The sequence below is a fragment of the Podarcis melisellensis genome (assembly GCF_964234715.1).
Source record: "Podarcis melisellensis genome assembly, chromosome: 7".
Taxonomy (NCBI): domain Eukaryota; kingdom Metazoa; phylum Chordata; class Lepidosauria; order Squamata; family Lacertidae; genus Podarcis; species Podarcis melisellensis.
The window spans coordinates 11,065,232-11,082,690 of record NC_138539.1 but is presented as its reverse complement, the minus strand read 5'-3'; the positions used below and the strand labels follow the sequence as shown (position 1 = coordinate 11,082,690).

General features: G+C 44.5%; 1 protein-coding gene across 4 annotated transcripts in view; it reads left to right on the top strand.

The window, feature by feature from the left end:
* EFR3A (EFR3 homolog A) overlaps window positions 1-17,459 on the top strand; it is an 83,046-nt gene that overhangs the window by 8,437 nt on the left and 57,150 nt on the right. For all 4 annotated transcript variants that reach the window (XM_081918750.1, XM_081918749.1, XM_081918747.1 and 1 more), the window contains exons 2-3: window positions 8,741-8,830; window positions 14,374-14,450. In XM_081918750.1, the coding sequence (XP_081774876.1) occupies window positions 8,818-8,830; window positions 14,374-14,450 (90 nt within the window). In that variant the 5' untranslated portion in view covers window positions 8,741-8,817. The remainder of the gene's footprint in view (window positions 1-8,740; window positions 8,831-14,373; window positions 14,451-17,459) is intronic.

Below are 17,459 nucleotides of genomic sequence, written 5' to 3'. Positions count from 1 at the left end.
GCATGTTTTCCCTCTGCCAGCACCAGTCCTGCTGCTGAATAGGGCTTGGGTCTGGTCCACTGTACTTACACTGTACTTACTTAACTTACACCAGGGGCCAGCAAACTTTTTCAGCTGGGGGCCGGTCCACTGTCCCTCAGACCTTGTGGGGGGGCCAGACTAATTTTTTTTTTGGGAAAATAAATAAATAAATGAATTCCTGTGCCCCACAAATAACCCAGAGATGCATTTTAAATAAAAGCAGACATTCTACTCATGTAAAAACACCAGGCAGGCCCCACAAATGACCCAGAGATGCATTTTAAATAAAAGGACACATTCTACTCATGTAAAAACACGCTGATTCCCAGACCGTCTGTGGGCCGGATTGAGATGGTGATTGGGTCGCATCCAGCCCACGGGTCTTAGTTTGCCTACCCCTGAATTACACCTTCCTGCTATACGCCAGCTTCTTATGCATAGGATTGCTCTCCTGATGGAACTACCAGCCTTCTTTTATTTAATTGATAAGACTATCATCGCCATGCCCCTCGTTGGCCAGAGTTATGGCTCTGATTTCTTCCACGGCTGTTTGTGTGTTCCGTGATTCTGCAAAACCAAAGGTGGAATTCTTCCTCACAACCTCAGTTTTCATTTAGGGGAGGGGGAAAAAACCACAAAACCCTCAAGTTTCTTGTTCCCGTGGCTGTAATGTTATTAAAAAATCATAGAATTGTAGAGTCGGAAGGGACCCCAAAGGTAATCTAGTCCAACCCCCTGCAATCCATGAATCTCAGCTGTTATGCAAAGACAAATGGAAACCCTGAAATATGTTGAACACATTTACCGGTAATTTATACAACTCAGGGTTTTTCAACACATTGTTTGGATTTCCTTGGTGCATTTGCTTAACCCCACTTGCCCCTCACTTCAACAGTTTTTGACTCCGTTTTAAAGCTCCAGGTTCTAAAAGACCCGTCGGCCAGTATTTCCATATCTTGTCCTCAGCCGCTGTGTGTCTCAGCCCTGTGAAAACCCATATTTTTGAGGTAATTAAAATGTTTTGGCAGCTCATTGATTCCCCCCTCCTTTTAAACCATGAAACCTCAGTAAAAGAATTTTTTATTTAGTGTGGGATGACAAAGCTGGTTGGCGACATCTGTTTGACACACTCCTTAGTGGGTCCAATGGTACATTTGGGGGGGGGGGAGAAACTTTATTTTCCCCTCTTCCCAAAAACCATAGGACATTTTTTTATGTAACTGGGGAAAGTCGCACGCAGCATATTGACAATCTGTCGGTGCTGCTTAACCATTGATTTTTGTTTTGATGCTTCTCTTCGCTGCTGCTTCTTTATTATAAAATCATGTTGATGGATGACAAGCTGCTGGTGGTAGGAGGATGAAATTGGGCCGAGGTGGGAATAGCCCATTTGAGTTGTCTGCTGGAAGCAGGAAACTGATGGGAAGAAAGCAGAAAAGGGAAGGGTGATGGTTGAGAAGACCAAACGCCAGTTTTGGCTGTAGCCAAGGGTTCACTAGAGACAGAGGCCCTGGAGTTGACTGGAGATGTTATCAGCAACTAATTCCGTCCTCTTCCAGCCTTGCTGGCTCTCAATCCTAGGTCGGCCCCTTCCCATTGCACGCTATTGGGAAGAAAACAGCAAAGACCTGATGAAGAGAGCCCAGCAGAGGTTATATTTTCTGAGAATCCTCCGGAAAAACAATCTCTCAAAGGACATGTTAATGGCAGTTTACCATTGTACTGTGGAGAGTGTATTACCTTATGGTCTGTGTGTGTGGTTTGGGAGCTGCACGGGCAGGGAAAAAACAATGCTGTCCAGGGTTGTAAAGACTGCGGAGAGAATAATTGGGTGCACTCTTCCCACCTTGGATCAAATCTATGCTTCCAGGTGCCATAAGAAAGCTGCAGAGATAGCGCAGGATAGTGCGCACCCCGGAAATGATCTCTTCAGCCTTCTAGAAGAAGGTACAGGGTTATAAAGACTAGGACTAGCCACCTGAGATACAGTTTCTATCCAAATGCGATTTTGGTTTTATTTTATTTTAATTTTTTTAATAATATTTATTAGGCATTTCCAATTATAACAATATAAAAAACAAAGCATCCCAATTTAGAATCTTATTTTCCATATCATCTTTCCAAGACTTCCCCTCCCCTCCCCCTCTTGCATTCCAATTCTTACAAATAAGTTCAGCAATTTCTTATCCCAAATTTTAAACTTATTGTCATTATCCCAATTTTAAAAATATTTGCCCACCTCCTAAAATCGACTTAATCCCTTCCACGCGTTCTCCCCTTTAATATACATAATAGATTAAAATATAATAAGATAAGATGTAGTTTTACAACCTTTGGATTCCAAATTTCCCTCCCCCTTTCCCCGGTTGCGTCCCCAATATTTCTCGAATCTGATGTCTTCCTGGAGCTCCCACATTTTTTTTAAACCATAGTCCTTTACCAGTCATTTTTAATTTTGTATATCCAATCTTGGAAGGAGTCTATCTCAAAAAGGCCCATTTTTTCCATCCAGACTTTTATATACTTGGGAGTGAAAACTCCAATTTTACTTCTTTATACTTTTTCAAGTCTAGATGTTCCAAATGTTCCCGCTTCCAACTTTGTCCAGTTGTCAATTGTTCTTGTTGTTCTTGTTGATCTGTCTCCTCTTTTTCCCCTCCTTTTCTTTTCCTATTTTCCTGCACAGATGTTCCAATTCAAAAAGTCTCTAAATTCCTCTGCAAAGGCTCTGTTATTCAGGAACCAAACATGATGCCAAGTCCCTTCCATTCTTCAATAGATAAGTCTATTGTCTGCTTTACATGTATGAGCCTCTGTAGCCAAAATAGTGTTCCATTTCTGCAGTTTCCCAGGAGATAAAGAGTTCTGTTCAAATTCAATGCTGACAACTTGTAATATCCCTCAGCTCCTCTAGGTGGATTGCAATAACTCAGTTCCCTTCCAGATCACAACCAGCAATCATAGTAACTTACTATTCCTTGTTTTAAACATTCTAAATCCAAATTATAACAAATGTAACCGGTAAAGTCCTTGCAACAAAGTTATTTTTTGTTCTTCTGCTTTGAGAGCTCTTTGACAGCTGTCAAAACCTCTCCTTGTCTTCTCCGGGCGCTCTAACTAAAACGCTCCCAGGTTCCGTGGGGGGGTTGCTTTTTGATTCACTTCCACTATTCTCCTCCAGCACAGTCTTATAATTTTCCATTGCGAAATTTAATAACTTTTTCAAAATAGGGTTGCGCTCGATCTTAAATGTTAAGTCCTTTGCTTTAGCTCCTCTACAACAGGGCGGGGGGCTGACTTCCTTTTTACGCCCTCCCCGCTCGTTCCAATTTTTTTATAAATTTAGTCCTTTTTAATCCAGGTTCCAATTACTCACGGGTTATACTTTGAGTCCGAATTTCCAATGGAAGAAGTCAGCGCTCTCCGTCGAATGGCATGCGGCTTCGCTCGGCAGGGGAAGCGGAGTACTCAAAGCACCACCCCCCCTGCCACCCGTTCCGTAGCCTTTAAAAAGGCTCCTTCGCGGGTCGGGGGGGCTTAAAAGGTGCCAGCCGAGTCACCATGTCCATGGGTTTCAGCGCCCATGGTTTTTGAGGGTCCCCGCGTCGCCGGCGCGGGAGGACCCAACCCCTGCCGAGCAGGCTCCCTCCGGAGCTCGGAGGGAGTCCGCCATTCGGCGATGGCGCCAACCCGGAAGTCCTAAATGCGATTTTGGTTTTAAATGCAGTGTAAGGAGTCTCTATGGGAGTATATTGTATTTAAAAATGGGGTATCAGAGCTTTTAGGGGGCTAACCAGGTTGGGATAGCTGGGATAGCAAGCTTGTTGGGTTTTGAATGTTTTATGTAGATTTTTCAATATTGTTGTTCTGTATGGGACAATGACAGTAAAGATTATTGTATCGTAAAGATTGTCGTATCGCATTGCGTCCTACATTTTGGGTACCCTTTTATGCACAGTGCTCAATGCATCCGCCTATAAAATGTTCATTTTGCATGCAACCTCTGTGCACACCACAAAGCACTTTGATACCACTTTAAACAGCCATGGATCCCCCCCAAATAATAATTCTGGGAACTATGGTTTCTTAAGTGTGCTGATAGTTGTTAGGAGACCCCATTTCCTTTCGAAGAGTTACAGTTCCCAGAGTTCCCTATGAAGAGGGATTGATGGTTGAGCCACTCTGGGAATTGTAGCAAATCCCACCCCCCAGCAACACATACTTCTGAAGCAGTATCTGAAGAAGTGTGTATGCACACGAAAGCTCATACCAATAACAAACTTAGTTGGTCTCTAAGGTGCTACTGGAAGGAATTTTTTTATTTTGTTTTGACTACGGCAGACCAACACAGCTACCTACCTGTAACATACACATACACACAGACTGGAGATTTGCATACCCACCAAACCTCTGAACCTTTGAAGGAGAAGGTAGTGGGCAGATATTTAAAAGGGAAGTGTGTCTCTGTTGTTGGTAAACAATTATTTTCCCCCAGCTACTACCAGTGTTACTTGTCCACATCCACTACATTGCTTTACTGGAATATCGCTTTATAAAGAATGTCAAGCAAAGCGCCTGTTTTTCGGGTTTGATTCCACGGTGATATCCAAAAACTAAACTTGTGGTGGCTGTCATGGCAACAGTGTCATAATACTTGCTATTAATATTACACACTGAGAGCGTGTTTTGAGGCTTGCCAATTATGTCTATATCTATATATCTGATGCTTTCACACACACCCCATCATTGCGTTTGATCTACAATATGCCTAAATATTTTTGAGGGGAAACGTTATGGAGAAAATGCAACGGGCCTCCCCCGCCCCCACTCTACAAAATTTTCACAGCAGTATTTCCCAATACCTATTTGATACTTATTACTGGTTTTCCAGCTAATGGATGTGTGAGTTTCTGCATGCCTTGCTGCACCTTTCGTCTCTGGTCAAATTCCCGTGTTTATTGTGCAGTGGTTTCAAAGTGTCTTCTGGAGAGTAACAAGTGTGAAATGCTATTAGTGTAAGCCAGGGGCTGACGGAGCAGTATGTTCCCAATCAGGGTCTTCTATGGCAGCTGGAAAGGTTCTAACCAAATGTCTCCATCTGCTGCAGTTTTCACCGACTCACCCTCTTCTATATATGGTCCCTTTAAGCACACCTACATTTCATTGGATGCCAGGATTGGACGCCTCATACTTGGGTTCCAGCGTGGATCTGGGCCTGAACTTAAGGGCACAGTTATGTAGCCACAGTGGCGTAGCATGGGGGGTGCAGGGGGGGCAGGCCACACCAGGCGCAACATCTGGGGGTTAGGGTTAGGGGGCGCAAATTTACGGGTTAGAGGGCGCAAATTACTTGCCTTGCCCCGGGTGCTGACAACCCACGCTACGCCACTGTGTAGCCAACATAATCCATGGTTGGGTAGCAGGGAAGGTTAATCTGGTTGTTGTTCTTGTTGTTATTTATTAAATTTGTATACAGTGGTACCTTGGTTTACGAACTTAATCTGTTTGGAACTCCATTCTTAAACCGAAACTGTTTTTAAACTGAGGCGCACTTTCCCTAATGAGGCCTCCCACCGTTGGTGCCCTTCCACTGTTTGGATTCTGTTCTTAGACCGAGGTAAAGTTCTCAAACCGGGATACTATTTCCGGTTTTGCGGAGTTCATAAACCAAATTGTTCTTAAACCGGACTGTCCTTAAACCAAGGTACCAATGTACTGCCCTATATCCACAGGTCTCATGGTGGTTGTCAACATAAAATCACAACATTAAAACACAAAATTCATAATAAACACAAGAACAACCCAATCTCTCTCTCTCTCACACACACACACACATTTTATAAGGGCATTGGAAGTTATCAGGTAGCAGCTTGTGGTCAGCACCTTGGAGAGTTCCCATCACTTGTAGGAATTGCTCCATCACCTGTTGAAGCCCACTGAGCAGTTTTTAAGTAGTGTTTGGAGACGGCCCTAACCCACTCTTGGCCATTATGGGCTGGCAGAAGTCCTGGATTTGTTCTGTAGCTTTCATGTGTATGTTCTGTCTTCTAAACCCAGAGATGAGTGCTTTTTAGATGGTCCTATATTGAAATGGTCTGGACCTACATTGGCTCCCAGTACATTTCCGAGCACAATTCAAAGTATTGGTGCTGACCTTTAAAGCCCTAAACGGCTTCGGCCCAGTATACCTGAAGGAGCATCTCCACCCCCATCGTTCAGTCCAGACACTGAGGTCCAGCGCCGAGGGCCTTCAGGTGGTTCCCTCACTGCGGGAAATGAAGCTACAGGGAACCAGGCAGAGGGCCATCAGATGTCAAGGAGATAAATTATATGACATTTAGAAGACATCTGAAGGCAGCCCAGTTTAGGGAAGTTTTTAATGTTTGATGTTTTATTCAATTCAATTCAAAATCCTTTATTAGGCATAGCACACCCCACATTAACAAACAAACATCATATACAGACTGTATAAAATACGGGCTCAGCGAACACAATTTATCCCAGTCCTATTCTTAACTCCAAGAAATAAATCGATGTACATAAATAATATAATACAACACAGCAACATCACCTACCATTAAAAACCACTAAGTCTCTTTATCATGGCCCATTCTTTCTTCATGGAGAACACTTAAAAATTCAGCCATTATTAAAGTAATTTGATCATCGCTGTCCGCCAGCAGTTCCTGAACAGTTGGTTGTGTAAAAAACTGTCTATTAAATTTTAGGGCCAGATGTTTTATTGTATTTTAAATATTTTGTTGGAAGCCGCCCAGAGTAGCTAGGGAAAACCAGCCAGATGGGCGGGGTATAAATAAATTATTATCATTATCATTATTATTACTTTAAAAATACGGGGTCTTGGCTTTGAGGATGGTTGTTTGAAAGACTTGAAGTAGATAGTTCCATTACAGGCCCATTACACAAATTCGCATACAATCTGCATGCAATTACTCTGAGCTACAGGATGGGCCTCATACATGGTATGCATGGATTGGGACCTCTGCAAATTAGCATGGTGAGTGACTGACCTCTAAGCAAAGGGAATCGATGGTTTTTTGTTTAGAAGGAAATGGATAGGAGATCTAAGGATCAGTGCAAAAGGATTTCCCACACTCTGGGCTACCACTGTTAACACCAGCACTGGACAGATGACTGCCTAATTTTTCAGGACGTACCCTCGGTTTTCTCCCTTTGTTATTGGACTTTGGGCAGGGAATAAAAGTTCTCTAAGGCAAACCCCACCGTAGCTGCATCTGCAGAAGCCTCCTATGCCACAGAAACACACTTTCAAGTTGACAGAGAACTGGTCTGTACAAATAGGAAATGTCATGTCAATTTCTAAGGCAATATGATTGCCTGATCAGCATTGTTTTAGTTCAGTTTGTGTGTGTGTGTTTAAACATTCTGAAAAGGTTGCTCTTTTCAACTGTCTGGCCTTCTAATTTAGCTTTAGTTCTAAAAGTCAAACTGATACCTTCTTAACCTGTGCATAATTGGTATTAAGAGCTAAGAATAATTTCTGTTGGCCTCTTTCTTTTGCACCTCTTCCATCCTCACTAATGTTAGCTGCTGATTGTTAATGATAATGTTTGGAGAAGAAAGAGCCTGCTTTTGAGCTCTGATTTGGAAGAACTTGCAGTGAGCAAAACATTAATTCTGTGTGTAATTAAGTAAGCTTGTGACCTGAGTGGCTCTCCTGCTATACTGAGAGCTGTGCCAGATGTAGCAATCAGTGCTGTGGGTTTTCTGGGTTTATTTCCTGGAGGTTTTCTCCATGCATATTGGGGTCGTTTGCATGGTAAACTTTTGGTTTTGCATCAGGAAATTTTCTGATGCCCTAGAAAAGAGTGGTCTCACTTAGCATGTTCGCTTCCCTTGTGTTTAGTATGCAGAGCTAAAACGTTTGAAACTCACAAGCTGGATTTGCATTTGGCATCTATTCTTTGCTACTAATGGACTTATAAAAATGGGGGAGGGGAAATCCATGGAAAAATAAAGCACTGGAAATTTGATCATGGGGAATTTTCTGCCCCACGTATCTGGTGACAATAAGAGGGGAAGGGTAGACAAGGAGTAGAACTGACCTGTGCTTCTGTATCATGTCTAAATGCAAACTTTTGCATCTCTACTGGGGAGATGCGTGCATGCTTTGAGGAGCAAGAGTGCTATTGTTTCCCTATGCTATCTGGCTGGGACCAAAGGATACTGCTATCTATATACAGTGTGAAATTGGTGATCAATTCAGATTGACCCACATGACGAAACATGTTGATATTTCATTGTGGCATTCCAGCTCATAATATTAAGTTCTTGAGATGGCGAAAGGAACTACGAATGCTCTCTCTAGCATATATACTGTGGTGAGGCAGAGGTGTGCTTTTCACTGCTAGCATTAGTGTTATGGAATGTATTCCCTCCTGAAATAAGAGAGGCCCCATCAGTATTGGCATCTCGACGGCTTTTGAAAATTCGCTTGTTTATATGAGGGATTTCCTGGATCTCTTGACTTGAGCCTCCTGTTTTAATAGCAGTGTTGTTTTAATGGGATTGCTTTATTGCATATTTTGGTTTCTGGATGTTTACATTTTGATGCTTGTGACACTTCCAGTTATGGAAAACAAATGCTGTAGTTGTGGATTCCAGGGTACAAAATAGACTTTCTTGAACTATCTTTCTCTTGAAACCCTTCTCCTTTCTTTTATCCATTTTTCCCCAGATAAGGCTTTCCACCCAGGTTTCACGCTGGTTTTCAATTAAGCTTCATGTGTAGCATTTGCAGCTGGTCTACACGTCATGGTTCGGAAAGGTGAGTGCATTGGGCGATTTATTCTGCGCACGTCTGGCTTATAGAACTGATATAGATAAGCTTGATGCATATGAATATTTGCATTTTGTCAGGTTGTCAGTGTATGAAAGGCTTTTTAGTTGAGTAAGCACCAGCTTCTTACCAATTAACTGATTAACTGACTGCCGGTGAATAATTTTGCATATTATCTTAATCTCAGTACAGGCACCAGTTTTTAGGCCTTTGAAGGAAGCGAAAATGTAACATGGAACCAAGAAAAGCTATGGTGTCTCCTTTCCCTTTTTCATATAGGGAAAAGCCATCGTTATTTCCTGTTACACTTTTCCAGTGCATTGGAATACCCTCAAGTTATAAATGTGCTGTTTATTTGCAGACCAGACGATGAAAACTCAAGCTTGATTAAATTGCGTAAACCAGGGGTAGTCAACAGGTTGCACTCCAGATGTTGTTGTTTTTTGAGTCCAACTCCCATGATCTCAGAACACAGGCTACACAAGCTGAGGGTGAACCAGAATTGTAGCCCAACAGCAACATTTGAAGGTCACTACATGGGCAAGCCCTGAATCAAAACACACAAGCCTGCCATTTTGTATATGCATTCTGCTGTGCAGAGGTGCCTATGTGGAGTTCAAAGGTTACACTGTTTATTACAGCATAATAAACAGTTAACAGCACAATCCTATGCAAGGTCCCATTTTGTATAATAGGACGTATTCCCAGATGAGTGCATGCAGTCTTCAAATGTTTATTAACTAAGCCTTTTGACTTGAAAGAAGGGGGGAAAGCACCTCACACAACAGCAAGCAGGGTCAGAAGGTATCCTGTAAAGATGTAAATGTTCTTTGGGCACCATGATAATCATTATTCAGTATACAAAGCAGCCACAGACAGCCATGTAGGAGAAGTCTATCAATAATCCTGGTGGCTGTTAAGTCTAACAACATTGCATAGGATGGGGACCTTGTGGCTCTCCAAATGTTGTTAGATGCTGACTCTAATCAGCCTGAGCCAATGTGACCAGTAGCCAGCGATGATCCGTAAATTTCAGGGGGTTGGACTAGATGACCCTCGGTGTCCCTTCCAACTCTATGATTCTGTGATGGGTCTTGTTGTTCAGCAGCATCTGGAGGGACACATGGGGTCCTTATCCCTAGTGTAGGGTTAGGTGTGATGGCAGGTGTTCAAACCTTTTAAGCAAGGGATTCACTGGCAATTATTCAGGATTAGCAGCACTGTGTTTATCTGAGGGGCAAAGAAAACTAATTCAGAATAAACTGAAGTCTGAGGTAATAATAATAATAATAATAATAATAATAATAATAATAATAATAATTTATTTTTTATACCCCGCCCATCTGGCTGCGTTTCCCCAGCCACTCTGGGCGGCTTCCAACAAAATATTAAAATACAGTAAAGCATCAAACATTAAAAGCTTCCCTAAACAGGGCTGCCTTCAGATGTCTTCTAAAAGTCTGGTAGTTGTTATTTTCCTTGACATCTGATGGGAGGGTGTTCCACAGGGCGGGCACCACCACCGAGAAGCCCTCTGCCTGGTTCCCTGTAACTTGGCTTCTCGCAATGAGCGAACCGCCAGAAGACCCTCTGCACTGGTCCTCAGTGTCCGGGCAGAACAATGGGGGTGGAGACGCTCCCTTCAGATACACTGGGCCGAGGCCGTTTAGGGCTTTAAAGGTCATCACCAACACTTTGAAATGTGCTCGGAAACGTGCTGGGAACCAATGTAGGTCTTTCAGGACTGGTGTTATGTCGTCTCAGTGGCCGCTCTCAGTCACCAGTCTAGCTGCCACATTCTGGATTAGTTGTAGTTTTTGGGTCACCTTCAAAGGTAGCCCCACATAGAGCGCATTGCAGTAGTCCATCTCATTCCTTCTGCCCTCGTACCTCAGTGTCTTTCAAGTATCAACCAGAAGTTGTTCACTGGGTGGGGCAGAGGCATGTTCCCTGAAGGGGGGGGGGTCGTTGTTGCATACCAGGAGGGAGGGGGCAATGCAGCGGGGCAGTCAGCACAGTGCAAGTGCTTCTATCAAAGTCTTCTTCTACAGTGGTAAGGGACACGGGTGGCACTGTGGGTTAAACCACAGAGCCTAGGGCATGCTGATCAGAAGGTCGGTGGTTCGAATCCCCACGACGGGGTGAGCTCCTGTTGCTCGGTCCCTGCTCCTGCCAACCTAGCAGTTCGAAAGCAGTCTTAAGTGCAAATAGATAAATAGGTACTGCTCCAGCAGGAAGGTAAACGGCGTTTCCGTGCGCTGCTCTGGTTCGCCAGAAGCAGCTTAGTCTTCCTGGCCACATGATCCGGATGCTGTATGCTGGCTCCCTCGGCCAGTAAAGCGAGATGAGCGCCGCAACCCCAGAGTTGTCCGTGACTGGACCTAATGGTCAGGGGTCCCTTTACCTTTACCTTTACCTTTACAGTGGTAAATCAAAGTGTTTCTTGCTTTCGTCCCTTTTGGTGGCATATTCCACTGGCTGTTTATTAGGTTTATGGAATACTGTTCAAAGCTGTGTGACATATAGAAGTGGGTGTAAACATGGACCTTTTGGAGCATTCCTCCTTTAGCCCCTGGCAAAGTTCAGCACAGAGATGCACAGCTTTCTTCTGTGGATGTTGCCTCCGTTTGTACAAGTGGGAGAGAACATTTAAAGAAAAGGGAAGCAGAACGACTAGAGAGATAATGGACGTATTACACCAAATTTGACATTTGTAGATGTGACCTGCACTCTCATTCCATTAACCTACAGAGGTGAGCTTGAATGCCTGTTAAATACATATTTCTCGAGCAGAGCTGCCGTTTGGTTGGGTACAACTCCCAACAATGTTTGACACGTGTCAGGGCTGCCGCTAAGTCCCAGCTCACAGAGGACCAACGCCCAGTGGATGTTATATACAAAAGTCTTTATTGAAGTTTAGTCTCCATTTCCAAGTTCTGGGCGCGCAGACCCATGTCTTGACGCTAGACCGGCTAAGTCCCCTCTGACTCACTGCTGACCCCACACCAGTTTAAGATCCTAGCCCAGCTCCACCTCCTGCGCTGTTCCTTTCTTCGCTGGGTCCTTCTGCCCCCTGGGGTTTCCTCCTTCCTGGACTCTTCTGACGCTGACCCCCCTGAGTCTCGCCCTTCCTTCCGGCGGGCTTTAGGACCTGGCTCCCTGTCAGGACTCCCTGCTGTGCCGCTCGCCTGTACATTTGAACTTGGCGCGCGCGCCCAGCCGGTAACCTTCCTTCTGACCGTTTCCCCGCTTCCTGATGTGGGCGTTGCCAAACCTGACTCCTCTCCTCCCGCTGGTGGTGAGAGCACTGGTCCCGACTCCTGGGACTCCCCCTCCCCACTGCGCTCTGGTGGGGAAGTTGGTCCTGATTTCCAACTGCTGCTCAGGGACTCCCCGCTGGCCCCTCCCTCCTGGGGCTTCCCCCCTGGAACCCCCCTCGCTCTGGCCATTGGCGCTCCCTTCTGTGAGTCCTCCGATTCGCTAGAGAGGCTTGTGGAGTGACTCTGGCCGCTGTCACTGCCTGCTCCCCCTTCGTACTCCTCCTCCTCACTCTCCATTTGCTCCCCCTCCTGTGTCTCTCCTTCTGAACCCCTGACAACACGTTATAAGCAATGCCACTGGAGTATAATTAATAATAATTATATAATGACTGAAATGCTAGACCTGTGTTCCTGTTGTGTCATCTCCTTTTTCTTTCAGGAGAACAGAATTGGAATGTCTGTCAAAATATTCTTAGTCAAAATTTCTTGCTTGCTTGAAGGCAGTAAGATGACAGAGATTTCATTTCTGTGTCCTTTATTTGACCCCCTTCCATGTGTGTGCTGTGACTTGGGGGGGGCAAGATACTGCTGCAGCATTCTTTAATTATTATTTAAGAAGTGCTGCTTGAAACCTCTCCTACACTGACCTGTGCCAACTATGTGTGAAAGGGTGAAATGCAACCTTTTTTGCAAGTTAGGAAATTAGACTTCAGCCTCTCAGATCGCTAACTACGATCTCATTTAAAACTGTTGTCTTAACTTCCTTGCTTTAGATTTCTCTCTTTTTTTCTTTCAAAAAAACCCCAAAAACCAGGAGTCTTCACACTTCAAAGCAAAAGCTTGAATTTTCTTTCTAAATATACAAAACACTTCCACTTCAGTGAGTCATTTGGTCATAGGGAAATGAGGTGCTAATTACCAAAACGATAAAAATAGGTGATTTTTTTTTAAATAACGAAAACCAAAAAACACACTACAGTAGTTAAGAAGAAAGCATTCCATCTGCTAAATCTATGCATTTTTACAAGTTAATGAAGCAGAACGAGTTTTTGCATGGAAAGATTCAGACATATATGGTAGTGATTGCTATGCTTCAGCTCTGGGGCATGACGAGATATTTCTAGTGGACGAACATTGCAACGGCCCTGTAATATTCTACTGCTTGAGCCAGTAAACTTGATATAACCTTGCTCAGAGCTCTGGCACTCTTTAATAGTTCCCTCGTGTATAGCTTATGAAATTTCCTTGTTTCATTAACTGCCAGAGATGATCATTTCGTCTCTTAGTGTGAATTCTTTTCATTAACAGCATAATCTAAGTCTGGCTTCTACTTTAAAATGAAAAGCACAGATTGCAGGTTGGGGGAGGCATCAGCCAGATGTCCAGGATCAGGTGCTCTTCAGACATGTCAGTGGGATGCTTATCAGTGATTGGGGGAGCATTTAAGTGATCCAATCATGTGAGTGGGTGGAGATAAAGAATAAGGATGTGGATGGTATATACTGAATTCAGTTTTCACTGAAAGACACACCTAACTAATCTGCATTTTCTGAAACAACGCACCAGCTGAAATGCAGCCGTTCTCTGAATTTTTCAACACATTTCAAGTAATTTGTACAAAAATTCATATGTTGCGGTAAAGTGGTGCATTAAAAACCCACACATTAGTGAAAATGACATAGAAGCATTATGCTAGGGAAAATTGCTTTGCAAAAGTGCGTGCAAACATGCATACATGTGTAAATGCTACTGAATTTTCATGACGGCCTCCTCTTAAAAGTAAATACATTGCAAACTGATGCGGTCATGGGAAGAATTGAACTTAATAATGGAAAAATGAGAAAAAATGACAGTCATCCATTCCTCCTCAGGAGTAAAAGGTAAAGGGACCCCTGACCGTTAGGTTCAGTCGCGGACAACTCTGGGGTTGCGGCGCTCATCTCTCTTTACTGGCCGAGGGAGCCAGTGTACAGCTTCCGGGTCATGTGGCCAGCATGACTAAGCCGCTTCTGGCGAACCAGAGCAGCACACGGAAATGCCGTTTACCTTGCCGCTGGAGCAGTACCTATTTTGCACTTTGCACTACTTGCACTTTGACAGCAGCAGCCCTAAATAAATTTCATTTATTGTATCACTGAGCAATTTTTCAAATTATTATTTTGGAGGAGGCAGTATTTCATAACTGTTCAAAATCCTTATTGCTACATTCTGGTTCTTAAAACTGCATTCCTCCTCATCGCTCACCTGTCTGCCTGGGCCATGTTTTTCCAGGAGTTTGCTGCTGCTGTGCTGCTTTGCGCCCTCGCTACAAACGCCTGGTGGATAACATCTTCCCTGAAGACCCAAAAGTAAGTAAAGGAAACGTCAAGCCACGTGGCTCAATTTGTTCCTGTGCTCAGGACCTGCTTGTCGGTTTCCAGACAAGTGTCTGGTTGGCTACCATGAGAACAGGATGCTGGACTAGATGGGCCTGATCCAGCAGACTCTTCTTATGCTCTTATGTGATCACACCTTGCATGTGAAAGGTTCCAAGTTCAGTTCTGGGGAACTTCAGGCTCTTGGTTTCCATCTGTCTGGAGAGACCATGGAGCGCAACTCCGGGAATGAAGTCAAACCACTGGAGAGTCACAGCGCCTGCTGTGACAGCAGAAACCGGTAACTCGTAACTGCTGCCTCCCACATTAATTTTGCTGTGTTAGGAGTACCAAAGTGACTTCTCCAGGGCTGTATGGAGGTCTTGTGTTGATCAGATGACAAGACCCCTGTAGGAAAAACGAGGGCAACAGGAGGTTGGATGCAAGTGAGCTGTGCAGGAGCCAGCTAGCAAGCAAGCTCCAAAACAAGCTGCCGGCTAGCTCTGCAGAGGCTCCTTTTATTAGCAGAAGTCAACACTTGGAAACAGTAGTGAAACCACTTTTATATGCCTGTTGTCTTTGTCCATGGAGTTTTCTTGGCAGGGTTACTGGAGTGGCTTGCCGGTTCCTGCTCCAGGTAGATCATGTTTGGTCAAAACTCTCCACTATGACCTGTCCATCTTTGGTGGCCCTGCACAGCATAGCTCATAGCTTCTCTGAGTTATTCAAGCCCCTTCGCCACGGCAAGGCAGTGATCCATGAAGAGTCCATGGGATTCTTGAGAGTCCCATGGACTGCAAGAAGATCAAACCTATCCATTCTTAAGGAAATCAGCCCTATGTCCTCACTGGAAGGACAGATCCTGAAGCTGAGGCTCCAAGACTTTGGCTACCTCATGAGAAGAGAAGACTCCCTGGAAAAGACCCTGATGTTGGGAGAGATGGAGGGTGCACAAGGAGAAGGGGATGACAGAGGATGAGTTGGTTGGACAGTGTTCTCGAAGCTACCAGCTTGAGTTTGACCAAACTGCGGGAGGCAGTGGAAGACAGGAGTGCCTGGCGTGCTCTGGTCCATGGGGTCACGAAAAGTCGGACACAACTAAACAACTAAACGACTAAACAACAACAAGTGAAACTACTCTGAACATGACGTATTTCCATCTAAGCACATTTCCAGCATTAGCAGATACACGTGTTAGGAGGTGTTTCCCTAAAATGTCCCCCGATACTTGATTACGTCTGCATCCCTGGTCATGCTCCAGCCAAGCCTTATGTCTAGCAACCAAATCTATGAGAGGGCGAACGGTCAGGGGGAAAACCCTGTCTTCTAGCCAAGTAGGCAAAAGGTCAGGGAATGTGAGCGCAATGCTCCTTGGCACACTGTTGCATGCCTGGTGTGAGGTTTGCCTCAGCACAAGAGGAGCGTCACCTCCACAACCCCCTCCCTCGGCCTTGTTGACGTGGTGCAAAGGAAAGCAGAGCAATACCTTTGGCACCAGCTTGGCTGCAGGAGATACCAGAAGAAGGCATACCAGACTTCATCCAACCCTCTCAGGGACTCCACACCAGATCTGTGTAGGGTTTGCTCCTTAGTCTTTTCTTCTCCCAAAGATGCCCCACCAAACAGCAGAGGACCAGAGTTTTCTTTCTCCTAGATGGGCCACCTTCCCAGGTTGACCAGCCCCATCTGCCCTTCACCTCACTCTACAGCACATGTAGAAACCACCTCCTTGACCATATGACCCACCCTTGATCTTCTCAGTCCACTGGAGCCTGTGAAATCCCTAACTCGCTGAGGGTTTGAAACCCATCGGCTACCCTCACCAGGGCACCCTCCAGGATTTCAAACGTGTTGCCTCTCCCAGTCCTACCTGGAGATATCGGGGAGTGAACCAGGGACCTTCTGCATGCAAAAGGCAGATGCTCTACCACTGAGCTGTGGGAACCAGTTCCAAATAAGATGCAGCCATTCAGGTGTCCAACGCTTCAAGCTATTATCCCTCTGAATTTAAATATTGCCTCCAGCTAATGGATCAGCAACATTCCAGTACATTTAGGTTTAGTCCTGTGGGATATTGTAATTCTAATTATTTTTTTCCTTGTCTTGCTAATAACTCATTCATTTTTTAAAATTAAGTGAAGTGTGCTGATAATTTGCATACCTTGCCTCTCCACAATTTAATTTTGCCCTGTGGGAATAATTTCAAGATTATTGTTGTTATTTTTTTTTTAAATAAGTACTTTGACTTGAATTCTTAATTCTCTGTGAAAGAATTTGAAATGCTCTGCCAAACATAATTTGCAAAAAGAAAAGAAGCACTATTTATTTATATCCAAGTAGCTCAAGATGGTGCTCTCTTGTCCTTCCCATCCCCAGCTTTTCCTCACAACAACCCTGTGAGGTAGCATAAGTGGAAAGGTGGTAACTGGCCCAAGGTCAGCCAGTGGGGTTGAGATGTGCAATCTGAAACTCGCTCTACTCAGTCCTGACACTCTGGCCATGTTGCCACAACTGGTCCTCTAGTAGATGTTTGGTGGAGGGGTGAGAGCCAGAATTTAGCAACCAGAATTCCTGCTTCTCTCCCCTTCCTATAATGTTCTAGAAAACTGGCCTTCAGTGTCCAGTGTCTACACCAGTGCTTCCCAAACTTGGGTCTCCAGCCTTTTTTGGGACTACAATTCCCATCATCCCTAGCTAGCAGAACCAGTGGTCACGGATGATGGGAATTGTAGTCTAAAAACAGCCAGAGATCCAAGTTTTGGAAACACTGGTCTACAATATTGACTCATTTATTTTATGATATTCATATCCTTACTTTCTTCCATCATGCGACCTAAGATGGCATGTACAGTCATAACTTGGATCCCAAATGCCTTGTGAGTCGAACATTTTGGCTCCCGAACCCCATAAACCTGGAAGTGAGTGTTCCTGTTTGCAAACGTTCTTTGGAACCCGAATGTCCTGCAGCCAATCAGAAGCCAAGCCTTGGTTTCCAAACGTTTT